The sequence below is a fragment of the Heptranchias perlo genome, chromosome 16, assembly GCF_035084215.1.
Source record: "Heptranchias perlo isolate sHepPer1 chromosome 16, sHepPer1.hap1, whole genome shotgun sequence".
NCBI lineage: Eukaryota > Metazoa > Chordata > Chondrichthyes > Hexanchiformes > Hexanchidae > Heptranchias > Heptranchias perlo.
Genome location: NC_090340.1, coordinates 27,828,336 through 27,854,569, shown reverse-complemented (window position 1 = coordinate 27,854,569; position 26,234 = coordinate 27,828,336). Strand labels below are relative to the sequence as shown.

Genomic DNA, 26,234 nt, shown 5'->3' with positions numbered 1-26,234 from the left:
CAGCTCTGTGCATCCTCTCTGGGTCAGTCCCAGCTCTGTGCATCCTCTCTGGGTCAGTCCCAGCTCTGTGCATCCTCTCTGGGTCAGTCCCAGCTCTGTGCATCCTCTCTGGGTCAGTCCCAGCTCTGTGCATCCTCCCTGGGTCAGTCCCAGCTCTGTGCATCCTCCCTGGGTGGCGCGCGTACGGGTCCAGCCGCGCGGGGGCAGGTCTGCGCATGTCACTGGCGGAGTGGAGCAGCAGCAGTGTGTTTGGCGGTCCCGGTCGGTCGGTGGGTCGGAGCTGAGATGTCGGGGTCGGGGTCGGGGTCGGGGTCAGGGTCGTGTATCGTGTCCGGCGCTAGGACCAGGACCAAGACCAAATCCGTGAAGAGGGCCTTCCCGTTGCCCAGGCAGAGCTCGCTCTTTCAGCCGCCCGTCCTTAATCCGTTCATTTATCGCATCGAGCTCAGTGTGGCGGACAAACTCAAAGTGAGTTTAAAAAAGAGGCGAGCCTCTGTGTGGGACAGCCGTTAGCGGCCAGGGGGGTCAGCAGAGGGAGGGGGGTCAACACTGTGGGGTCAGCAGAGGGTGGGGGGGTCAGCAGAGGGTGGGGGGGTCAGCAGAGGGTGGGGGGGTCAGCAGAGGGTGGGGGGGTCAGCACTGTGGGGTCAGCAGAGGAGGGGGGGGTCAGCAGAGGAGGGGGGGGTCAGCAGAGGGTGGGGGGGGGGGTCAGCAGAGGGTGGGGGGGGGGTCAGCAGAGGGTGGGGGGGGGGGGTCAGCAGAGGGTGGGGGGGGGGGGGTCAGCAGAGGGTGGGGGGGGGGGGGTCAGCAGAGGGTGGGGGGGGGGGGGTCAGCAGAGGGTGGGGGGGGGGTCAGCAGAGGGTGGGGGGGGGGGTCAGCAGAGGGGGGGGGGGTCAGCAGAGGGGTGGGGGGGGGGGTCAGCAGAGGGTGGGGGGGGGTCAGCAGAGGGGGGGGGGGTCAGCAGAGGGGGGGGGGTCAGCAGAGGGGGGGGGGTCAGCACTGCAAAGTCAGCAGAGGGAGGGAGGGAAGGGAAGGGAGGGGTCAGCGGAGGGAGGGAGGGAAGGGGGGGGTCAGCGGAGGGAGGGAGGGAAGGGGGGGGGTCAGCGGAGGGAGGGAGGGAAGGGGGGGGGGTCAGCGGAGGGAGGGAGGGAAGGGGGGGGGGTCAGCGGAGGGAGGGAGGGAAGGGGGGGGTCAGCAGAGGGAGGGAGGGAAGGGGGGGGTCAGCAGAGGGAGGGAGGGAAGGGGGGGGGTCAGCAGAGGGAAGGGGGGGGTCAGCAGAGGGAGGGAGGGAAGGGGGGGGTCAGCAGAGGGAGGGAGGGAAGGGGGGGGTCAGCAGAGGGAGGGAAGGGGGGGGGGTCAGCAGAGGGAGGGAGGGAAGGGGGGGGGGTCAGCAGAGGGAGGGAGGGAAGGGGGGGGGGGTCAGCAGAGGGAGGGAGGGAAGGGGGGGGGGGTCAGCAGAGGGAGGGAGGGAAGGGGGGGGGGTCAGCAGAGGGAGGGAGGGAAGGGGGGGTCAGCAGAGGGAGGGAGGGAAGGGGGGGTCAGCAGAGGGAGGAAGGGAAGGGGGGGTCAGCGGAGGGAGGGGGAGGGAAGGGGGTTCAGCGGAAGGAGGGGGAGGGAAGGGGGTTCAGCGGAAGGGGGTTCAGCAGAGGGGGGTTCAGCAGAGGGAGGGAGGGAAGGGGGGGTCAGCAGAGGGAGGGAGGGAAGGGGGGGTCAGCAGAGAGAGGGAGGGAAGGAAGGGGGGGGTCAGCAGAGGGAGGGAGGGAGGGAAGGAAGGGGGGGGTCAGCAGAGGGAGGGAGGGAGGGAAGGAAGGGGGGGGTCAGCAGAGGGAGGGAGGGAAGGAAGGGGGGGGTCAGCAGAGGGAGGGAGGGAAGGAAGGGGGGGGTCAGCAGAGGGAGGGAGGGAAGGAAGGGGGGGGTCAGCAGAGGGAGGGAGGGAAGGAAGGGGGGGGTCAGCAGAGGGAGGGAGGGGAGGGAAGGGGGGGGTCAGCAGAGGGAGGGAGGGAAGGGGGGGTCAGGGGAGGGAAGGGGGTCAGCGGAGGAAGGGGGGAGGGAAGGGGGGTCAGCGGAGGAAGTGGGGAGGGAAGGGGGTTCAGCGGAGGGAGGGGGGAGGGAAGGGGGATCAGCGGAGGGAGGGAAGGGGGGGTCAGCGGAGGGAGGGAAGGGGGGGTCAGCAGAGTGTGGGGGGGGTCAATGCTGGGGTTCAGCAGAGTGTTGGGGGGTCAACGCTGCGGGGTCAGCAGAGTGTGGGGGGGTCAATGCTGGGGTTCAGCAGAGTGTGGGGGGGTCAATGCTGCGGGGTCAGAAGAGTGTGGGGGGGTCAACGCTGCGGGGTCAGCAGAGTGTGGGGGGGGTCAACGCTGCGGGGTCAGCAGAGTGTGGAGGGGTCAACGCTGCGGGGTCAGCAGAGTGTGGGGGGGGGGTGAATACTGCCGGGGCAGCAAAATGAGGATCAACACGGGGCCAACACTTTGAGGATCAGCAGAGTGAAAGTAATGTGGGGTCAATTCTATGGGGTCAGCATAGTAGTGGTAACACTGAGTTCAGCAGAGTAAGGGTCAGCATTGTGACAGTGCCAGAAGAGAAAGGGATTAGTACTGCAGTGTGAGGATGAGTACAGTGGGGTCAGAAAAGCACGGTCAGCAGAGTGAGGGTCAGCACTGTAGGTCAGCAGAGTGTGGTTTAGCACTGTGGGGATAGCAGAGTGGAGCTCAGCACTGCAGTGGTTAGCAGATCGGAGCTCAGCGCTGCAGGGGCCATCAGATCGGGGCTCAGCATGTGTGCGTCTGAACACAGCTCGGTGGGTTTGTGTATGTTGGAGTGGGGCTCAGTTCTATGTATTTTATTGGGCGTGTTACTTTTTTCCTGAGTGCAGTATTTTCTGTGTTTTTGCAGTACAGTCTTTGTTTTCTGTTCATTTTTCAGTGCAGGGAAATGTTTTTTCTACTGTGAATTGGCAGTCACCTGTGGTGTTTTATTGTGCCTTTTTGCAGATTGCTCTAGCCAGCGTCACCCTTGTACCCTTGCGTCTCTTGTGTATTTTCGTCATCTCTCTCGTCGCTTGGCCATTCGCATTTTTAGGACGAATCTGCTGCCCAGTATGTGTAAATCAGGAACCAGCTCCAAACTGGAAAAGGTAAGCACTGGTTATTTTTGGTTATAAACACATACGTACCACCAATACAGAATAGCAATGAGTACCCTCTGGGAGGATGAGCTTAAGGCAGCAGTTATCCTCCAAGTAAGGACCTGACACTGATATGTGCTGATTGCCATGTGCAGTTGGCAGACGTGTAACTCTACAGGATATAATTGTCTCTCTCTTTGGTTTTCTTGCCCAATTTGCTGAAGGCAGTGACTTATGTTCAGGTACAATTTGGTGGGTGGTGACAAGATTTCAGTATCTCATCGGAATGGTTATTCTACACATCAGAATCTGGATGGAGAATGTCAGTAGGTCGCATGTGCCAGAGTGGAGCCTGACCTAGTCCTCTCTTGTATACACAAAGTTACACTTACAGTGTGGGCCTTGGATAATAATTGGGAGTGGAAACCTTGGCCATTTTTTTAAAAAAAACAACTTTTCCTTTCATAGCTTGGGGCTATTGAGGCAAATTGTTGTATCTTCCTTTTGCTGTTCTGATTGAGACAGGATGACTGACGAAAGATTGAATCTGATCCTTTCTGGTCTGTACGACTGAATGCCGCACCATGTGATCCATTCACCCAATGACACATGTGAGGAGTGGTCAGAAAATAAAAGCGAAGTAGCATTTCAAGGATGACCTGAGTAAATGCTTCTATGTATATACAATCCCCACCGCGTACAGTGGCCATGTTCGTGAGAACGGGATTCCCTCGCTACATGCGATGGCCGGTATAATGTGGCCAGGGTAATTCCAAGTTACTATACCATGTCAAAGCAGTGATGGGGTAATTAGTTTATTTTGCCTTAACTGATAAGGTAGTCACTTCAGTGACACAAGATAGCTGTTTTACAGGAGCACACTGCTTTACTTCATGACTTAATCTTGTGAAAGGAATACTCATTTTCAAGGGTTGTTCAGACATAGAAATGTAACCAAGCAAAATTTTCAAATAAAGTGAGTAAAAAATCAACTGTTTTAGTCATACATTTACTTCTCGTCACATGGTCAATTCTTAAAAATAATTCACATTTCATGCTTCCCCTTCAACAAGCACCAGGTCCACAGAGACTGACAGATATAGAACCACTAGCAGAATAGCAATGACTGCTGAAGAAACTTGGCATGAGCTGTTTCAACAATTACAACTCCTTCCAGGATGTCATTTTTTTTACCAAAGGCCAAACATTGCCCATCCTTTACAGCATGGCACAGTCAGTGCAGTGTAATGAGTAATTGTTAGGCTCCAGAATTTGAAACAGCTCATGGGACGAATAGTCAGCTATGTCTCAATTAAAAAATAAATAAATGGAAGACCTGGATCCGTGGAAGAGATGATCAGACTGTCCTGTTAATTTTAAAACGGAACTGGAAAATGTCCATCTCAGCAAGAAGGGCTCACAGCAGTGGCAGAAGTTCTAGAGGCTATTGGGGGAGGGTTGATGACAGGTAATTGCTCTTTAACAAGGTGCGAACAGCTGCTTGAGCTGCCCGAAATAGTCAACACGCTTAATATGGTTTAAGTGGCGCCTTTGTAATTGACGCCTATGGTAATGGAAAATGGTCAGTGCCATTTACCCGATATATATGCAGAAGAGTTGATACCTTCTTTGAAATGTCATCTTTTTGTATGAAACATTTATTGAAGACATGAAGATCGTCAATTGTGGTCCCCACCCTGCTAGGTCACACCAGTTGAGCCCGTTGTGGGGTGCATCCAGGAGTGCCACATTGCAGACCAGAGGTTCAGAACTTCAGTCTGGCCTAAGGGTTCACTGCAGCTACCTCATTGGTGGATAAGATTTGTGACCTTGCGTTTCCTATACCACCAAATTGTACAGGCAAATCCGGAAGTGTAGATAGCAATAATGGTGATTCCTGGCCTTGCGCTGAATGGTAGTCAGAGAGCAGCACATAGACTCTGATCAGTAACTCAGGGAATCCACACTATTACTGCAAGAGTTGGGTCAATTCTAAGAATAATGCAGGTACTTGGGTAGCTATCTGGGAGCCTGTGAGGCAGGTAATAGAGCCTCGAGAGTGGGACCTGGCCAGGAGCAGATATCTTGATACATTCAAGTCCCCTGTCTCTTCAAATATGATATGTGAAGACCTCACTGTAACGCCCCGTTTGCCCAGTCAGGTGGACATAAAAGATCCCACAGCACTATTCAAAGAAGATCAGGAGTTTTCATATTGTCCTGGCCAAACATTTATCTCTCAACCAACACCTAAAACAGATGGTCGGGTCATTCATTTCAGTGCTGTTTGTGGGAGCTTGCTATGTGCAAATTAGCTGCACAAATGTCATTAGGCATTAACTGCATGAAGCATCCTAGCGATTGATGTCCAACATGACATCCAGTTTCAGCAGAATATTGACACAAAATAGAATAAAATCGGCACTACTGATTTCCTTAGTATAAAATTGTTAAAAGTTATTTCCTAGCACTATTTTCATAACTGAGTTCAGATGATCTCTATAAACCATTTAAAATTTGGTGGTGTGGCTGATATCTGGACTCTGATTAAATTGTTATCTTGCAACAACTCTTGGACATCCGTCAGTTCATACAGGTAGCATTGATGCATGCTGGGCTCTGGCTGCGAACCCTGTACGCTTTTATCCCAGTCAGCTATAGTGGCTATTATTTTGTGATCTCATTTTGAATTGCCAATTGTGTGTCTTTATGCTTTTTTCCCATTGGGAATTACAGAGGTGGGAACCAGGGTAACGAAAAAAAAAGTTAGCACCCTTCATAAACTGTGTGTTGCCTGTAACTTGTCTCCAGTCCCTAGCCTCATTACTGCCTTCTCTACTCTACTTTCTCACTTGATCTCTTTTTAGAGAACTAGCTGCCCCTCTTCAGTTGTTGCCCACTTCCTGTAACTCCACAGTCAGCAGGAAATTGAGGTCTAATGTAATCTTTTTGCCCAGTATTGGATATCTCATGCATGTACCCTTCTAATTGCACTTTGAAGGAAGAAAAATATTCTGCAATGATTTCGTTAATACAAAAATAAATTGCAAATTTCACAATTGTTGACATCATCTGTAAAATTGAAACTGGAAGGGATTACAAATCAGTATTCTGACCTTGGGCTGCAGATAACTCTGCTCTTATATGTCACCGGAGTTCTTTCATTATTACCCTGTAGTCACCTCAGATAAATTACAGACAATATATTTCAGCACAATCACCTATTAAAGATTTGGAAATCTTGTAGTTCCTGATTTCCCTCCGTTATGAACAAATCCAGAATATCTTGAAGCACATACCTTTCCTTATCTCTTCTCCTCTCTTCCCCCCTCCAACCCAATGTATATATTAATTTTTTTTAATTGCCTAATTTAGAAACAACAATATTTCAATAAATGAGATCTTGAATAATCTTGTGAAATTTTTGATGTCCTGGAAGGGATAAAAGATTACAAGCAATTTAGCCTTGAGAATTGTCAGAATCCAATTTGTGACGTTCTGGCACATAAAGCTACAGCTCCTAAGAGTTTTTTCTGCTGGATTTACACCAGAATACGTTTTTATATATGAAGAGTACTCATGAGCTTATCTGTTAATCCTGGAATGAGATTTCCATGTGGAAATGGGAGTTCTTTTTTTTTCTCCTTCTCTCTCCATTTCTTTCCCCTTCACACCGCCCCCCCCCCAGGTTTTGCTAACTACTGTAAATGGGAAAATGTTAATACAGAGAGTGCTTCACACTGTCTGAGGCTGCCGGCACGAGTACAACATTAATTTTGCAAAGATCCATTTAACATAGCTGTGGAAAAGCATGTATACTGCAGCATTTCTTGCCTCGCACAACACAACAGGAACAGGTGGAGCCTGTTTGATTACAATAATGATAGCAGCAGTTAAGTTGGTACCCCTCACAATGTGCTAAGGGAAGTTCATATGCTATACAGGACATAATAAAGAAAATTTCTTAACCCCTTAATGTGTGGCAAAATATTGTACTCCTCCATACCTATCTCTGTAATCTCCTCCAGCCCTACAACCCTCTGATTGTGCTCCTCCAGTTCTCTCCTCTTGCACATCCCCAATTTTAATCGCTCCACCATTGGCGATCCTGCCTTGAGCTGCCTAGGCCCTACCTTCTGGAATTCCCTCCCTAAACCTCTCCTTTAAAGCGCTGCTTAAAACCTACCACTTTGACCAAGCTTTTGGTCACCTGTGCTAATATCTCCTTATGTGGCTCGGTGTCATATTTTGTTTGATAATGTTCCTGTGAAGCACCTTGGGACGTTTTGCCACATTAAAGGTGCTATGTAGATGCAAGTTGTTGTTGTTATGCCATTGCTGCAGTGACTGGGTGAACCACTGAAGGACTCCAGAAAATGTCTATTGGGGTTGCTTTATCAAGACATCTTGAGTGAGAGAACAAACAATTTAGCAAACAATTTTGAAACTGTACATTTCAAATTTTAGGATGTGGTGAACCTAGTCCTGCACAAGTACCACTGAATTTATTGGATTGTCCTAACATGTTATGTTTTTCACTACTTGGCTTAAGATCATTTTGAAGATTTTCCTCACAACAAATGTTAAACTTATTGGTCTATAGTTTCCAGGTGTGCATCTGGACTCTTGTAAATGATGGGGTTATATTAGCCACTCCAATTCCAGGAATCTCTCAAATTTAATAGCTGTACAGAAATGTCAATGTTTTACTAATTTCAGTTCCCATCTCCTTGGTAATTCTACACGTTTGTTGCATTTGCTATCTCCAAAACCTTTTTTTAATTGCACTAGTAGTAATAGGAAATAATTTAAAATTGCTTATTGATGCACCTTGAGCAGATTAAAAGGTGGAGTCATATACTGATGGTGGTTTATTGAGAAATGAACTATGCATGATGTCTAAATGGTCAGTGGATTAAGTACGGTCAACTCATTTTATCTTCTTGCTCCCCCAGTTCACCATGGGATGCTCTTTATCCTGTTTGGAGTATGCATTGATTAGAATTTTATTTTTTAAAAGGTGGAGTCAAATCCTGATGGACATCTTTTGGGTAGACGGTGATTACAATGGTCTTATGGGGTGTTGTGGCTCGGGCAACACGTTATGGAGTGCTGAGTTTGTTTCTATTTTCTTAATCTTCAGCAAATTGATGTGTCAAAGATTAAGTATAACTGTTAATAAGTGTCAAGATTAAGGGAGAATAGTTTAAAAGGGTGTCAGTGTTGTACATTGTAGCACATCTACCCAATTTTGAGAGTCAAAGATGCACTAGTTTCAGAAGTACTCCATTGCAAATATAACATCGCCATTCAGCCCACTTTTGTAAATTATTTTATAATTAATTTCCAAACTTTCTCTAGATAATTCTACTCTAGTTTCCATACTGTGTGTTCATGATGCATGTTCTAAAGCAAGTTAGAGTCATAGAGTCATAGAGTTATACAGCACGGATAGAGGCCCTTCGGCCCATCGTGTCCGCGCCGGCCATCAGCCCTGACTACTCTAATCCCATATTCCAGCATTTGGTCCGTAATAGAGGTAGTAAAAGTTGTAGTACAAATTTTAGATTGCACAAAAATATGCTGGGTTGGAGGATGATATTTTTGTTTTGGAATGCTGAATTTTACAGAATAATAATGGACATGAGCAACAAAAGTTTTTTTTTAATTGGCAACGGATCTGGGCATCACACTGCCAGCATTGCACATAGCAAAAATAATCTAACTTGAACACTTTCATGTCAGGTGCCACCATAAAAGAAAGAATTCTCTGTCTGCGCTCAGGGTGTCGCAAAGAGCTTCACAGCCAAATAAGTACTTTTGAAGTGAAGTTTTGAAACACAGCAGCAAAAATATGTGCACGGCAAGCTCCCACAAACAGCAAATGAGATAAAATACCAGATAATCTGTTTTGGTATCGTTGGTTGAGGTATAACTGTTGGCAAGTACACTGGGAGAACTCCCCTGCTCTTCGAAAAGAGGCCGCAAGATCCTTTACATGCACCTGAGAGGGTAGACGTGGCCCCAGTTTAACATATCATCTGAAAGATGGCACCTTCGACAATGCAGCTGTCCCTCATTACTGACTGAAGTGCCAGCCTAGATTATGTGCTCATGTCTCTGGAGTGGGACTTGAACACACAACCTTCTGACTCTGAGATGAGAGTGCTACCGCTGAGCCAAGGCTGACACAATTTAAAGGTTGAAACAATGAGAAAACTGACAGAATATTTGGGAATAACTCTTAAATACAAAATAGGATTACAAATAAATAAAAAGTCTTGTATTTTTTCTTCCTTTGAGAAACCGAGGCCTACAGTATAGGACATTATTAAGGTTGAAAAGAGTAGAGCAGATGAGGCAAAACAAAATATAGTGAGTGGCTAGGTGATGCCAAGTTTGTGTTATAAAAACCCGCAGATTGTAGGAAGAGCAGAAGACTGAAAAAGATGAGGAGTTTCAAGGTCCTGGGAAACAATGGCTGAAACGTTCAACTTTGGCAGCACGTAAAATGGGCGGCAGTGGATCAACCACCCCAGTTATACAACCCGCCCAATTTTCCTCTCCCTGGTGTTGGACTTGCACCCACAACCTTCTAACTCAGAGGCGAGAGTGGTATCACTGAGCCAAGTTCAAAATGCAATATCTTGGAGGTTTTAAAAGAATATTGTGTCTCTAGTGTTAAATTAACAGTTCTGTTTGCCTGATTATTTAAATGCCTAATGGTTGGTACTTTTGGTTAGTAGGTCCTTAAAACCTCACTCATCATGTGTATACTTCTGGTCAATCAGTCATTGCTATCAAGCTGGTCTTCAGGTTTTCCAGTGACACTAAACTGCTCGGCATCCATTTTATTATTAAACATTAAGCATCTCAAAATTTATTCTATTTTGTTTATTACTTTGAGTAGAATCCATTTGCTCAAACTAAAATCAATATATTGGAATTGCATCTTGTAGTATTTGCTCATGCTGTTGAAAGTGTGTAAAATTTAAGGAGGGTTAATCATATGTTAACAAAGGAGGGTTAATCATAGGTTAACAACCCATAAATGGATTTCAGTAATGTGACTGTAGTTCTTTGCTGCATTATTTCCTTTTCAGAGACTGATCCGTGCTCACTGTTCCAGTAATCTTAATAGGAATGTTTGCTTTTAAAAGGGAACTGCAAAGATCAACTGTTTGTTTAATATGGCCTAATTGTCTAATTATTTTATGTTGAGCTTGTATGCTTAAGAGTTTAAAAAAAAAGTTTCAAAACATGCCTTGATTTGAAAACAAATCCCTCCGTTGTTTTACTGAAAGAAGTGTAGGTCAACATTTATTGACTAGTTACACCAGATGATTAGTGTTGATGCAATGAATATGCTTATCAGATTAAGCATGATGGGTTGGAAGATTTTGCTTAGCTGTCTGTGTGTACATAATTTGATTACATATCAATCATTTGTTTCCTCTCCGCGCCCCCCCCCCCCCCCCCCAAGACTTGGGATACCTTTTATTCCTGCCCTCCCCCCAGCAAAAAAGGTAGCCTGTGTTCTTATTGTCTAAACTGGAGGAGGTGCTAATTTTTCATATCAATAAATTTCATTTACAGAAGTGTTTCACGTGTTATTTTGAAATCCTTGGGACGTGCCTTATACTTTTGTGTGGGCTTCATGCGAATTAAGGTGAAGGGGGAAAGAGCCATGGCAACTGAGGCACCAATCCTTGTTGTTGCTCCTCACTCAAGCTACTTTGATGCAGTTGTGAATATCGTAGCTGAGATACCATCAATTGTCTCACGATCTGAGAATGCTAACATTCCTTTGTTTGGATGTGAGTTTTATTTATTTATCATTGTTTCTGTTGCACTGTTTGCTTTATGTTTATATTATAAATTGGTGTTAAATGCTAAGGTTGGAATTTTAGACTGGGTTATCAGTAACTGGTAATGAGGTAATTAAAATGTAGCATTTTGTAAGTATATTTTTTGAAATGCTGATATCCATGTAAATAAGAAACAAGCATATGGGAAAATGTTTAATTTTATGTGGAAGCATTCTTGATACATTCCAAACATAATTGTATTTAAATGTTGCTGAGAGATCAGTAGAAAAAGATTTACAAATAGGAGAAGTGGAGACTAAGGGAATCAAGGGATATGGGGATAGGGTGGGAAAGTGGAGTTAAGGTAGAAGATCAGCCATGATCTTATTGAATGGCGGAGCAGGCTCGAGGGGCCGGATGGCCTACTCCTGCTCCTATTTCTTATGTTCTTATAGAATCTATCATAAGCAGTAGTGTGCTAGATTTGTGTTCTTCAAGTGAGGCTCATTTAACAACTTTGAAAGTCATATATAGGTAATTAGCCGTACCAATATTAAATAGTATTGCTGGTTACCAAAGAGGCGTGGGAACTTTGACTAACTGCCCCCACAACCGAGTGATGCCGAGGACAAATGTAGCACACCTACTGTCATCCTGGCTGAGTACAGACTGGGATCAAATGTGGGACTTTCTGGTTTGTGTGGTTCAGCAACTCACTGATAAACTCTCCCAAAGCCTCAAACTTAAAATTCTCATCCTTGTGTTTAAATCCCTTCGTGGCCTCGCCCCTCACATCCTTAAATCGATAACCTCCTCCAACTCTTTCCCTGGAGCTTGGTGTTCCCCTGACTCTAGCCTCTTGTGAATCTCCCTTCACCTCCAGAGTATGTTCAAGGCTGAGGTAGATAGATTTTTGGACTCTAGGGGAATCAAGAGATTTGGAGATCGGACAGGAAAGTGGAGTTGAGGTTGAAGATCAGCCACGATCTTATTGAATGGCGGAGTAGACACGAGGGGCCGTATGGCCTACTCCTGCTCCTATTTCTTATGTTTGACCCATTAATGGCGACATACTGCAGCTGCCAGGCCCCAAACTCTAAAATTCTTTCCCTCATCCCCTCTGCCTCCTGAACTTCCTCTCCTCCTTTAAGACCCTCATTAAAACCCACCTATTTGACCAAGCTTTCTTCTCCTTTTGCTTAGTGACCGTTTGTTCCTTTCACCTTCTGTGAAGCAGATTAGGACTTTTTTCTACGTTAAAGGCATTGTGTAAATGTAAGTTATTTTAGCTGGAATTGCATCTTGAAAATAAAGGTGTGATGGATAAGTGCTGCCTCTTCATTGCCTGGTTTTGAATTTTGGTTAGACTAATACTAGGAAAGTTTCCTCTGTGCTCAGGTTGTACTGATCCTACGTAAAATAAGTTTGGGCAGTTTCAACCCTGTTCCTAATGCTGTAAGCCCAATGCATAAAAAGATATCTGATTTGGGACACATCCCCAATCTCCAGCCATAAATGGTGGCTGTTGTTAGGAGTAAAAAGAAAATCACATTACAGGGTCCTCTTCGAAGATAAGGGGTATTGGCACATTGTTGGACCAGAGCAGAAGAAGCTTTATTCTGTGTCTGTCTGTTGATATTCCTGACTAGAAGTGCTTGGATACTTACATTGGGTGCTCAAAGTGGAAAAGTATTCCTTTCCACAATACTGACTCCTTCACCTCTGAGCAAATGTTTTTTTTTAATTTTAAAAAAAAGTACTGAAAGAACTCAACTGGAACCACTTCTGGAGCAAACACATTCTATAACTAGCCTGGTGGAGTCAGAGTTGAAAATATTGGGTCAGATTTTTTTTAAGAACATTTTGTAACATGCATAAAATGGCATTATTCCAGTTATCTGAGACAACTGAATGTTGGTAACACACGGCAAACTTGTGGCTTTTGTGAGTAGGGTATGATTTAAAATAAATTGGAAAGGTGTCAAGGCCTTAGTAAATGAGGTTCTCAGTTTGGATAAATCAACTTTATTCTTTGTGTGACAACTTTTGAGCTCCTGCTTTGTATTAGCTACTTCCACCCTATCTCAGTTTTTTTTCCAGGTAATACCACTGATTTCAAATAGTGTAATGGAAAAAAGTTTATAAAGCCTTCTGTTTTTTGTGTTTTAGTATTACTGCAATATGTTCAGCCTGTGTTGGTATCACGCACTGAGACAGATTCTAGAAAGAAAACTATTGAAGAGATTACAAAGCGTGCAAAATCCAGAGGGAAATGGCCCCAGGTATTTTGAACACATGTAACTAGATGTGATTGTCTATACTCTGGCAGTTTTATTAGACTTCAATTCAGTATCAAGTCTGTTTTGTTGAAGTATCATTCTTTCTCTTTCAAGCTTATGATTTTTCCAGAAGGGACCTGTACAAATCGTTCCTGCCTCATCACTTTCAAATCAGGTGAGCAGACTGTTCTGGTTAAATTTTCAAGTTCATTTACAGAGGCTTCCAAATTTGGAGTGTAATATTCAATATAATTGTTCCAACTCGGAATTTCCTGCTCATTCAGTAGACAGAGTTAAAACTAGAAAGGAACATTTAATGGATTATGAGCCTACCCTGCACCTGCCATTTTGGCTTTTTTTTTAAACCTAACTTCAACAGGCAAGTAGAGGGGTCTATTTTATAAAGATATCAAACTCCTTTCCCTTCCAGACTTCAAATATGCGGAGAAAAGTCAGTTTCTTATGAAATTCTCGACAAATGTAATTCACAAATAACTAAATTATTTTCCAGCAGATTTCTGATGAATCCAATTGATGTATCACTAAGTGATCAGAAAACTTAAAATTATTGTTCTGCTGAATCTGCTTTGTATGAAGGGTTAAGTCATGTGAATACAAAAATTGTTAGGGACAGCAAAAGGCCCAAACATGTCATCTCTTTTTCATAGATCAGCCCCACATATTACCATATCTTAACATATTGCTCAATCTCTGCTCTCTCCAGTCACTATAATTTTATACTTTCACCAATTTTTAAGTCAAGAGGACAATGTCCTGAAGTTTCAAAAGAGTATAAGTATCCTAACTGTTTTTGATATGTTTACAGGTGCTTTTATTCCTGGAGTTCCTGTTCAGCCAGTACTTATTCGATACCCAAATAGACTGGTGAGTTTTTTGTTGTGTGTTTGTGTATACAATTTTATTTCATCATCTTCCCACCCTCTCCTCCTCCCTGGACCTGGGACGAGAGGGTTGTCCTTTGAGGAGAAATTGAGTAGAATGGGCCTATAGTCTCTGGAGTTTAGAAGAATGAGAAATGATCTCATTGAAACATATAAGATTCTGAGGGGGCTTGACAGGGTAGAAGCTGAGAGGTTGTTTCCCCTGATTGGAGAGTCTAGAACTGGGGGACGTAGTCACAGGATAAGGGGTCGGCCATTTAGGTGTGAGATGAGGAGGAATTTCTTCACTCAGAGGGTTGTGAATCTTTGGAATTCTCTACCCCAGAGGGCTGTGGATGCTGAGTCGTTGAGTATATTCAAAGCTGAGATAGATAGATTTTTGGAATCTAAGGGAGTCAAGGGATATGGGGATCGGTCAGGAAAGTGGAGTTGAGGTAGAAGATCAGCAATGATCTTATTGAATGATGGAGCAGGCTCCAGGGGCTGTATGGCCTACTCCTGCTCCTAATTCTTATGTTCTTCTTGTGTTCTTGAACCAGTGAAGTAGGAAAATGGTAGCAATTTTTTCTAGAGCTTATTGCCCACTCCAAAAGTTATTAAGCCTAATCCTTTCAACAAACCCGGTACAGTCTGTATTGACATAAACTGTCCCCAGTTTATTCAGCCTCTTGGATTGAGGTGAATGGTTAACCTTTCCCTGTGTTTAGGAGTATGCCTGTACTGCCCAGTATCTATTATACAGTAACGTAACATGGAGATATAACAATAAGAACCCCTTGTGATCTGAACTGAATATTGTGTCTTTCAGACGTGCCTTAGTGTGCGCTTTTCCACTCTTTCATTAGGCAAACCTGCAAAACACTTTTATGGGACGAGGCAGGATACAAATTATTAGGCTGCTTTATTGTACAGACAGCGAGAAAGCATATAGAGTAATAGTTGTAAACAAACCTTGTTTACTTCAGTCAATTTTCACTTCTCTCCTTGAAAAATGAGAAAAAATAAACCACACATCCAGTCCCTTTTGTATGCTGGCTGACTTGTTTGTGGCATTACCTTTATAGACAATGTCTATATGCAAAAGTTGACCTCCTGCATCTTAGTTAGTGACAAATTGCTAAGATTTTTGAATGTCATGTAATTCAGCATTAATATACAGGACATCAATTTGAACAATTCTTTCACTTCTGTGATCCCAAAAGATTTGGAAATAGTATTCAATAAAGTTTAGATGTAAATGATCAAAAACTTAAAGCCTTCCATCCCACTCTAAGCCATTCATCAGTATTTTTCCAATCATAGCATTAACAATGTTCATCCCTTCCACATGTCTACTATTGAGGGTGGTCGAGAGGGAAAGGGGAAGAATAATTTCTAATCGCTAACCTTGATTGAGGTGGTAATTTTACACTCATCCTCTAGGTCTTCAATTGCAGTGTTAATTAAATAACTTGCTTATGTCCACAGTGTTTGTCGTTTTTCCTGGGTCATGTTCCCATTAATCTTTTCTCCAGTGAGGACAAGTTCAATTCTTGCAGATTGTTTTCAAAACTTAGTTATGAGATCCAGAATTGTTCTGATTGCTTCTTCTAGAATTTTACCATTTGCATTCCAAAAATCTAAGTATATTAATTCCTACCGAATAACTGATCTGTCTCTCAAAATAACTCCACTAGTTGTGTGAGGAACAACCTAATGCTTCTAAAACCATGCTGGCTGCTCTTTATGGCTTTAACTCTCTTGTTAGTAATCTGCAAAATATTCTTGTATTTTCCCCATCAACATCATCGGTCTCACATTTGTTGAAAATTGAGATTTCAATATGTGTCTTCCAAGCTGCAACTACAAACCTATATTTCTGGAACTTCAGAACATATCAATCAAAATCTAAAATAGTTATTCACTTGTATCATTAGAGATTAAGAACATAAGAAATAGGTGCAGGAGTAGGCCATACGGCCCCACGAGCCTGCTCCACCATTCAATAAGATCATGGCTGATCTTCTACCTCAACTCCACTTTCCTGCCCTATCCCCATATCCCTTGATTTCCTTAGTGTGCAAAAATCTATCGATCTCAATCTTGAATATATTCAACAACTGAGCATCCACAACCCTCTGTGGTAGAGAATTCCAAAGGTTCACAACCCTCTGAGTGAAGGAATTTTTCCTCTTGTCGGTCCTAAATGGCCGACCCCTTACCTTGAGACTATGACCCCTAGTTCTAGACCCTCAAGTCCTCTAAGAATTTTGTATGTTTCAATGAGATCACCTCTCATTCTTCTAAACTCCAGAGACTATAGGTCCATTCTACTCAATCTCTCATAGGACAACTCTCTCATCCCAGGAATCAATCTAGTGAACCTTCGTTGCACCGCCTCTAAGGCAAGTATATCCTTCCTTAGGTAAGGAGACCAAAACTGTACACAACACTCCAGGTGTGGTCTCAAAAGAGTCCTATATAATTGCAGCAAGACGTCCTTACTCTTATACTCCAACCCCCTTGCAATAAAGGCTAACATACCATTTGCCTTCCTAATTGCTTGCCGTACCTGCATGTTAAACTTTCTCTGATTCGTGTACAAGGACACCCAAATCCCTCTGAATACTAACATTTCTTAGTCTCTCACCTTTTAAAAAATATTCTGCTTTTCTATTTTTCCTACCAAAGTGGATAATTTCACCTTTCCCATATTATACTCCATCTGCCACCTTCCTGCCCACTCACTTAACCTGTCTGTATCCCTTTGCAGCCTCTTTGCATCCTCCTCACAGCTTATTTTCCCACCTAGCTTTGTGTCATCAGCAAACTTGGGTACATTATTACTCGGTACCTCATCTAAGTCATTGATATACATTGTAAACAGCTGAGGCCCAAGCACTGATCCTTGCAGCACCCCACTAGTTACAACCTGCCAACCCGAAAATGACCCGTTTATTCCTGCTCTCTGTTTCTGTCCGTCAACTAATCCTCAATCCGTGCTAATATATTATCCCCAATCCCATGAGTCCTAATCTTGTGTAACAACCTCTTGTGTGGCACCTTATCGAATGCCTTTTGAAAATCCAAATATAATACATCCAATGATTCCTCTTATCTACCCTGCTAGTTACACCCTCAAAAAACTCTAATAGATTTATCAAACATGATTTTCCTTTCATAAAACCATGTTAACTCCACTTAATCATATTATGATTTTCTAAGTGCCCTGTTACTATCCTTAATAATATATTCTAGCATTTTCCCTACTACTGATGTCAGGCTAACAGGCCGATCGTTCCCTGCTTTCTCTGTTCCTCCTTTCTTGAATAGCGGGGTTACACTTGCTACCTTTCAATCCACGGGGACCGTTCTAGAATCTAGGGAATTCTGGAAGATCAAAAGCAATGTATCTACTATCTCTGCAGCCACCTCTTAAAACCCTAGGATGTAGGCCATCAGGTCCAGAGGATTTGTTGGCTGTTATGCCCATTAATTTCTCCAGTACTTTTTCTTTACCAATCTTAATTACTTTAAATTCCTCGATCTCATTAGCCCCTTGTTTCCCCACTATTTTCGGTATGGTTTTTGTGTTTTCTACTGTGAAGACAGATATAAAATATTTTATAAACGTCTCTGCGATTTGCTTATTCACCATTTATAATTTCTCCTGTCACTGCCTCTAAGGGACCCACGTTTACTTTCGCTAATCTCTTCCTTTTTACATACTAGAAGAAGCTCATTTGTTTTTATATTTCTTGCTAGTTTACTCTCATATTCAATTTTCTCCCTCTTTATCAATTTCATGGTCATCCTTTGCTGATTTCTAAAGCTCTCCCAGTCATCTGGCTTACTACTCTTTTTGGTAACATTGTAAGCCTCTTCATTTAATTTACTACTATCTTTAACTTCTCGAGTTAGCCAAGGTTGGATCACTTTTCTTGTGGCATTTTTATTCCTCAAGGGAATGTATATTTGTTGAGAATTATGAATTATTTCTTTAAAGGTCGCCATTGCTTATCTACCGTCATATAGAATCATAGAATGGTTACAGCACAGATGGAGGCCATTCGGTGCATCAAGCCCGAGCCGGCTCTTTGTAAGAGCAATCCAGTTAGTCCCGTACTCTCACTCTTTCCCTGCAGCCCTGCAAATTTTTTCCCTTCAAGTATTTATCCAATTCCGTTTTGAAAGCCATGATTGCATCTGCTTCCACCACCCTTTCAGGCAGCGCATTCCAGATCATAATTACTCGCTGTATAAAAAAGTTTTCCTCCTGTCGCCATTGGTTCTTTCGCCAATCACCTTAAATCTGTGTCCTCTGGTTCTTGATCCTTCTGCCAGTGGGAACAGTTTCTCTTTATTTACTTCATCTAAACCCTTCGTAATTTTGAACACGTCTATCAAATCTCCTCTCAACCTTCTCTGCTGTAAGGAGAACAACCCCAACTTCTTCAATCTATCCATGTAACTGAAATCCCTCACCCCTGGAACCATTCTAGTAAATCTTTTCTGCACCCCCTCTAAGGCCTTCACATCTTTCCTAAAGTGTGGTGCCCAGAACTGGACACAATACTCCAGCTGTGGCCGAACTAGTGTTTTATAAAGCCCAGGATCCCGCATGCTTTTTTAACTGCTTTCTCAACCTGTCCTGCCACCTTTAAAGATTTGTGCACATATACCCCCAGGGGGTCTCTCTTTTCCTGCACACCCTTTAGAATGTACCATTTAGTTTATATTGCCTCTCCTCATTCTTCCTGCCAAAATGTATCACTTCGCAGCTTTAAATTTCATCTGCCATGTCTCCACCCATTCTACCAGCCTGTCTATGTCCTCTTGAAGACTATTGCTGTCCTCCTCACTGTTTACTACACTTCCAGGTTTTGTGTCATCTTCAGATTTTGTAATTGTGCCTTGTACACCCAAGTCCAAGTCATTACTATATATCAAAAAAAGCAGTGGTCCTAGTACCAACCCCTGGGGAAAACCATGGTATACCTTCTTCCAATCCGAAAAACAACCGTTCACCACTACTCTCTGTTTCTTGTCACTTAGCCAATTTCATTCCTGTCACTTAGCCAATTTCATATCCATGCTGCCACTGCCCCTTTTATTCCATGGGCTTCAATTTTGCTCCCTCTTTCCCCAACGGAACAGCTTCCTCTTTCCCCATTATTGGTGCCGGTGCCCCATGAATTGAAACCTCTGCTTTCCACACTACTCTTTTAGCCACACATTTAACCATCTAATCTATTTGTCCCTAAGCCAATTTGCGCATGGCTCAGGTATTAATCCAGAGGGTATTACCTTTGAGATTCTGCTTTTTAATTTGGACCTTAGCTCCTCAAGCTCCCTCAGCAGAACCTCATTCCTAGTTCTTCCTATGTCCTTTGTTCTTAAATGGACCACGACAACTGGAATCCTCCCTCCCCTGCTCCAAGTTCTTCTCCAGCCGCGAGGAGATGTCCTTGACCCTGGCACCCAGCAGGCAACACAGCCTTCAGGATTCCTGGTCGCAGCTGCAGAGAACAGTATTTATCCCCCTGACTGTGTACTGTCCCCTAACACTACCACATTGCTTTTCGCTCCCCCCACTTGAATGGCCTCCTGTACCATGGTGCAGATGTCAAATTGCCCATCCTCCCTGCAGTCTTTGTTCTCATCCACACAGGTAGCAAGTACCTCGTAGGTGTTGGACAAAGGTACCACTGCATCTGGGGTCCCCTTACCTGCCTGACTAGCAGTCACATCCTCCTGTCCCTGACTACTAACCAAATCTAAACCACTACCTAACCTAAGGGGCGTGACTGCCTCCTGGGTCAAAGTGTCCAGGTAACTCTTTCCCCCTCCCTGATGCATCGCAATGTCTGCAACGCGGACCCCAGCTCAGCAACTCTGAGCTGAAGCTCCTCGAGTTGCAGACATTTACTGTTGCTGCTCTCCACAAACTCCCACATGCTGCAGTTACAGCACACCACCTGCACAGCCACCACTATCTAACCTTGTTTTATTTATTTACTTAATTAAAATTTTTATGTAATTTATTTACTTGGTTTATTTTTAGTTATTTTTTAAAAACTAATTAATTTATCTAGTTTAAGTTATTAATTTAATAAAGTATTAGCAAGTTATAGGTTCCTAGTTTAAACCACTCCCCTAGCTTAGAGAGCAAAAAAATGTATTACTCACCAACCTGTTGTCCTCTGATGTCACTCTTTCGAATTTCTGCCTGTGTTTGAGTTGGTCTCAGCTTGTTGTGCTCTGCTCTTGGTCGCTGGTCCCGCTGCTTCTGCTCTCGGGCCTCAACTCCCACTCCATTTATCCCTAATAACCACAATAACCACTAAAAACACTAACCAATGAACTAAATACTTACTGACTTGCCCTTGGCGCTCCTCCGTGCCTTGACTTTTGATTCCTCGCGGGGCTCCCTTTCTGCTCCGTTCAGTCTTAGCCTATAGTTCGTTGGTTTAAATCACTGGTTGGGGCCCCTCTAATCCAAGTAGACTCTAGTAGATTCTTTGGTGGAAGGTAGGCAGAAACCCAGGAGCAAAGGCGTTAACAGACGTATATCTAAGTTGTAGCAAGAGATCGAGAGAATCCCTACAGATATTACTGGTGTAAATGTATTGCATTTCTTCATAACGTGCAGCTGACTTCCGTATGCATTATAGATTTTCAAACTAGTTTGGACAAGCCATTCAGGAAGAGTTCATTTAACTGGGTATTGGTTCCAACTGTAGCAAAATATGTCGATTAACGATACAATGGGCCGGATTCTGCTCTGAACGGCAAACAAACGGCGCCCACCACTCATTAGACTTGAACCTACCCAGAAACTTTTCTTGTTTTTTTTCACGGTGAGTTCCTCCCATGAGGTGCTGAATCCAGCGTGCCGTCCTCTACGGTGCACCTGGGACCTGTGTGAATGGGGCAAGCAACTGTCTATCCCCATAACCAACCAGATTGAAGCATGTTAATAAGCCATGCTGAGTCAGAACAGGAAGTGTAAGTTAGAATAGTAAATTCAATATCAAATCAGGTACTGAAAGAGAAATGAAGAGAGGGTAAGAAATATTGAATTAAGAGACAGAAAGAAAATGTTAAAAAAAATGTTTTTTTAAATGTCCAACAACAATTAAAATCTGATGGAATGAGACTTCACACTTGTATAAGTTGATTTTCAGTGCCAGGGAGGTTGTTTGGCAGTCATTAAGACTTCCCATGCTGTTAAAATAACTTGATGTACCTTTTTTGGCAAGACTACTTCGTAGCCATCAGGGCAATGCCGTTCCATTCATTTGAACGGTGAGTCACCTGACGAGATGTCCTTCCCGCGAAGTTTATGGAGGAGCAGGGCATCTGGTAGAGCAACTTTTGGATTTCCACGTTTAACTGCGCATGTGTAGTTGCCGGAAATTGCTCTACCAGATGCACAGAAATAATGGTGAGTCCTGTTAGCTTCGTCATTATTTTTAGAGCAAAATCCGACGCATAACGTTCATGTGCGGAAGAAATTGTTGAGCAGTCCATTGAGAACAGATAAAACACTGCATGGAAATGGTTGGTGGGCTACTAAGTTACCAAGTTATGAATCCTTCACTTGTGAATCTGGCAATTCAGCTTCACTTGATATGCTACAAAGCCACCCTTTGATTCATTTATCAAGAAAGATGAAACACTAAGTTCTTCAGACAAAAATTGGCATTGTGAATGAAAAATAAATTGTATTTTCAATATTTACATTTATGGTTTCAATTGGTTACATCTTGAGTAGCTTTTTAGTACAACAAACTTTTCTTTCCACAAAAACCATAATGGAGATTAAAATACATATAATTGCCTGGTATTTGGCAAGGATTAAATTATAAATGGTTAAAGTAATTACTCAAAATGTTTTCCTACAGGACACAGTTACTTGGACTTGGCAAGGACACAGTGCGTAAGTTTTTTGTATAATTTAATTTGTAATTTACAAATAAGATTGAATAATGGCTGGTAATAAGTAAACCAACTTGTAGGTTTATGTCAGATATTTAATTTTCTATTAAAAGCTGGGAAAAACATAGAGGAACATATAAAACACATCTGAACACAGTAAATTAAACAGATGAATTAAATGTTTTAGAAACTCTAATAGTGGAAAAAAGCTGGCCTAAACTTGATGCATTGGTATTTCTATGAAGGACAAAATGTCTTGCTAAATTGAAAGAAAACAGCTTGGCCATTCATTATTTTGCTAAAATATTTTGTAGGGCAACTTTTTAAGTAAAATGTGAGCGTACTCCTAACTTAGATTCCTGTATTTGAATCTCGGTCTCAGCTAATATTTGCACTTAGGCTTCCTTGACCCCAAATTCATGAGTCATTTGTGCAAGGGAAAACTGTGTCTTCTCTTTCCCCCTGCCCCACCCAGAAAGTGCTAAAGAAAAAGAATGGAAACTGAAGGGATAAGAAAATTTCACTCTCATTTCTTTGTTTCAGAAATGTACTTCCTTCCCCATCTAATTTCTTTTCATCTTTTTTCACTCTGTGCACTATTCCGTCAGAGTGACTGGCTCTCAGGCTTCTGCCTGTGTCATTCTTCATTCAGTCTTTAGAAGTCATGCAGTAATGTTGATTCACTGTTCAATTTAGTATTTCCTTAGAAAACCTAGGTGAAATCATGAGCTCATCATGTATTTATGAACATACGAGCTTATATCATATGTTGAATGCAGAATTGATTGACAAAAATATATTGTATTGTACATATACAAAAAGGTTTTTTTTCAGTACTTGAAGTAGCCATCGAGTGGATCAGCTGACAGATATTTCGTGTGGCTTTTTGAGTTTGGAACTCCAACTTTCTGTTGTTTTAGCCCCTCGTGTCCATTTGTATGCACATCTTGGCAGCTGTTCTAGACCAGAGCCCACTATGATTGAGGGAGCAGCATGTGAGTCTCATAGAAGACCAGGGTTTAAAGAGAACAGGAAGGGAGATGGGCAGGAAAATGAAAAGAAGACAGAGTCCCTGGCAAGAGTGGGTGGGAGACTGGGGTCCCGATATTAGCGGGGAGGCGGAATGGCAGCGGGGAGTGGGTGGGGGGGGTTGGTGATTGGGCGTGTGGGTAACCCGCCCAATAAAAAATGTCCATTTCCCACGCGATCGGGATCAGTTGGAGCCACTTAATGTGGCTTCCAGCTTTGCTGTCCAAAAGCTGCGCAGTGGGCAGACTGTGCACCCGCATCACAGGCTGTCAGCTGGAGGAGCTCTATTTAAAGGGGCAGTCCTCCAATGGCTGCTCCTGAAGCAAACACCCACACACAACAATGGAGCAGAACGGGGAAAGGCTGCTCTAAGATTTAATGATGCCTCACTCCAGGTGCTACTGGATGGGATGATGAGGAGGAGGGATGTCTTCTACCCGACGGACGAGGAAGTGGCCTGCCACTGCCACCAAGAAGGCCTGGCTCGAGGTGGCAGAGGAGGCCACCACCAGCAGCAGCAACATCTCCCGCACCTGGATCCAGTTCAGGAAGCGCTTCAATGACCTAACTAGGTCAGCCAAAGTGAGTACACATACTCATTCTCCTACACTCCGTCTTTCACGTCACCGCCCCCACCCACCAACTCATTCTGCACTGCCAACACTACTCTATCACATCACTCCCCACACCCACTTAAGGATCATCCTCAACTTATCTGCACTTCCTCAGTACTTCCTCACCTCCCCATTTCTCAACCCACCACTACCACTCAACCCAATCCTCATACAATGCCGTGGCTCTGTCTCATACTCACCCTCCGATGCATCTCTTTGATGGTCAGCCACACCCAAGCCAATGCATTTGTTGGTTGGCCACGTCACCATCACTCACTCACTGTACTTTGTCCCTGTATAGGAGAAGAGAGCCCAGAATGCACAGGAGAGGGCAAGGACCGTAGCGGGGCCGCAACAAACCATCGTCCTCGCAGACGCTGAGCAGGAGGCACTGGAACTGAGCCGCACCCTTGAGTGCCTGCCCGTCGGGGACACCGAGACTGGCAACCAACAAACGTCTGGTGACGTAACTTTAACATTCAGCACACACAATATGAATTGATGTTAACATTCCTTGCCATCTTCAGCATCTCAGTATGCTTATCACAACGTGACACATCTGTGATGATGCTTAATATTGCCCCCTGTTCTCTTACAGGGCCTTCAGCGACTGCTGTGACGGCAGAGGGCGATTCCTCAGAAGACCTGCCGGCCTCTGAGGGTGCACCGTCACATCTGAGCGAGCCATCCACCAGCGCAGATACTCACACCTCGGTGGGTCCTAGTCCGCAGTTAGTTGGGGTCGCACCTGGTGAGTTACCACACGCGACCACGAGCAGATACTGGTGACAGGGGCAGCTGTGGAGAGTCCGTGTCGGTGGGAGCACTCCTCTCCAGGCTCTGGCAGCTGGACACAGATGCTGAACCCTGAGGGCCATCTTTTAAAAGGAGAATGATCGAAGTGCAGCAGCACATTTGCGAGATGCTGGAACAGGTGCCACACGCACTGTCCACAATCACGCAGAGGATGGAGGAGTCTAACTCCTGCATGAGTGGAATGGTGGCGCAGGCACGGAGGGCATCTCGGCGATAGTGTCACAGGGATGTGAGGACACCTCTGAGATACTGTCGCAGGTAAGTGCGGGATTGTCTGCGATGGAGGGAAGGCTAGCCTTCCCTCCAGCTTCAGGCACGGCTCACAAATGAGTCCATTCAGTCATCCTGACAACGTCCGCTCGAACTCAAAGTGAACAACGTTCTGCTGCCTTAAACAGACAGGCAGATACACTAGCACTGACCTTACAAGGCATCACAATCCTCCAAATTGTTGTCCAGCAGAGTGGTAGGCGTGGTGTGGGCCTGGCCCAGGGGAGGGATGATGGCGAAAGGGGACATGGAAGTGGGGACACCACTCAAAACGCTCCCACGTCTCACCCGTTGCCCCCCTCTCAACCAGTACCCACAATGCTGCCTCTTTCTCCAGGTGGCCGAGTCTGCCCCTGCACATGTGCAGGTGGAGCAGTCTGTGGAGGGGCCCTCATGGGCACCAAAACCCAGAGGGTGTGGGACCAAAGCATCTAATCGGTCAGGGATGAACAAGAGCAACCTGCCACTACCTCTGCTGCAGCCACAGGGGATGCACCACGTAAGAAGTAGTGGGAAGCCAAAAGGCGAAGGTTTTGTAAGCACAAAGGGGATGCACAAGGGTGTTTGACGGTTGGTCATGTTTTTTATTTATATTTGCTTTTTGTTAAACTCACATTAAATATTATTATTGTCACCACTACTGCCACGTCTTGGCCATTCTTGACTGGCTTCTGTAATAAGGCCCTTTCATGAGGTTCACCATGAACGCCGACACTTGATGCCACCCATTGGGTCACTCTACAGTGGGCGTATGTGTAGTTGCAGGACTGTTTTGTGCAGGGAGGGGTGGGGGGAGGTATGCTGGTGTGGGCGCTGCTGTATCCAAGTGGTGTGAGGACTGGACTCTTCACTCTGTCTGATGTTAGGAGAATCGTTCACATATCAGTGACTCCCTGGCCTCACGAGCAGCCAGGTGAGCCGCTGCTCTGCCCATAGGTTGCTGCTCGTCCTCCTCCTCTTCCACCTCCTCCTCCTCCTCCTCAATATGGGTGGCAGATGTGGATGGGGCCTCCTCCAGCAGCACCCCTCTCTGTTGTGCCATGTTGTGCAGGGCACAACACACGACTATAATGTGTCCCACTCTGTCTGGTGCATATTGAAGCACTCCCCCAGACGATCAAGGCACCTGAAGCGCATCTTGAGCAGCCCTAAAGCATGCTCAATTGTAGACCTGGTGATGATGTGGCTGTCGTAACATCGATGCTGTTGCTCGGTGATGGGGTTCTTCGGAGGTGTCATGAGCCACGTGTGCAGGGGGTGTCCCTTGTCCCCGTGGAGCCAGCCCTTAAAGATGCTTGGTGCGTGGAAGAGGGGCGGGATATTGGACTCCTGGAGGGTGAAGGAATCGTGGCAGCTGCCAAGATATCTGGCGCACATGTGAAGGAATCTTTTGCGGTGGTCACAAACGAGCTGAGTGTTGATGGAGTGATAGCCCTTCCTGTTGATGAACAGTTCTGGCTCGTATGGAGGTG

The 26,234-nt window shown here is 44.6% G+C and overlaps 1 protein-coding gene across 1 annotated transcript in view; it reads left to right on the top strand.

The window, feature by feature from the left end:
• Positions 1-214: 214 nt before the first annotated feature.
• lpcat2 (lysophosphatidylcholine acyltransferase 2) overlaps positions 215-26,234 on the top strand; it is a 65,109-nt gene continuing 39,089 nt past the window's right edge. Inside the window, exons 1-7 of the mRNA XM_067997870.1 lie at positions 215-468; positions 2,991-3,133; positions 10,721-10,941; positions 13,102-13,214; positions 13,326-13,386; positions 14,038-14,096; positions 22,000-22,034. Of these exons, the coding sequence (XP_067853971.1) occupies positions 286-468; positions 2,991-3,133; positions 10,721-10,941; positions 13,102-13,214; positions 13,326-13,386; positions 14,038-14,096; positions 22,000-22,034 (815 nt within the window). The 5' untranslated portion in view covers positions 215-285. The remainder of the gene's footprint in view (positions 469-2,990; positions 3,134-10,720; positions 10,942-13,101; positions 13,215-13,325; positions 13,387-14,037; positions 14,097-21,999; positions 22,035-26,234) is intronic.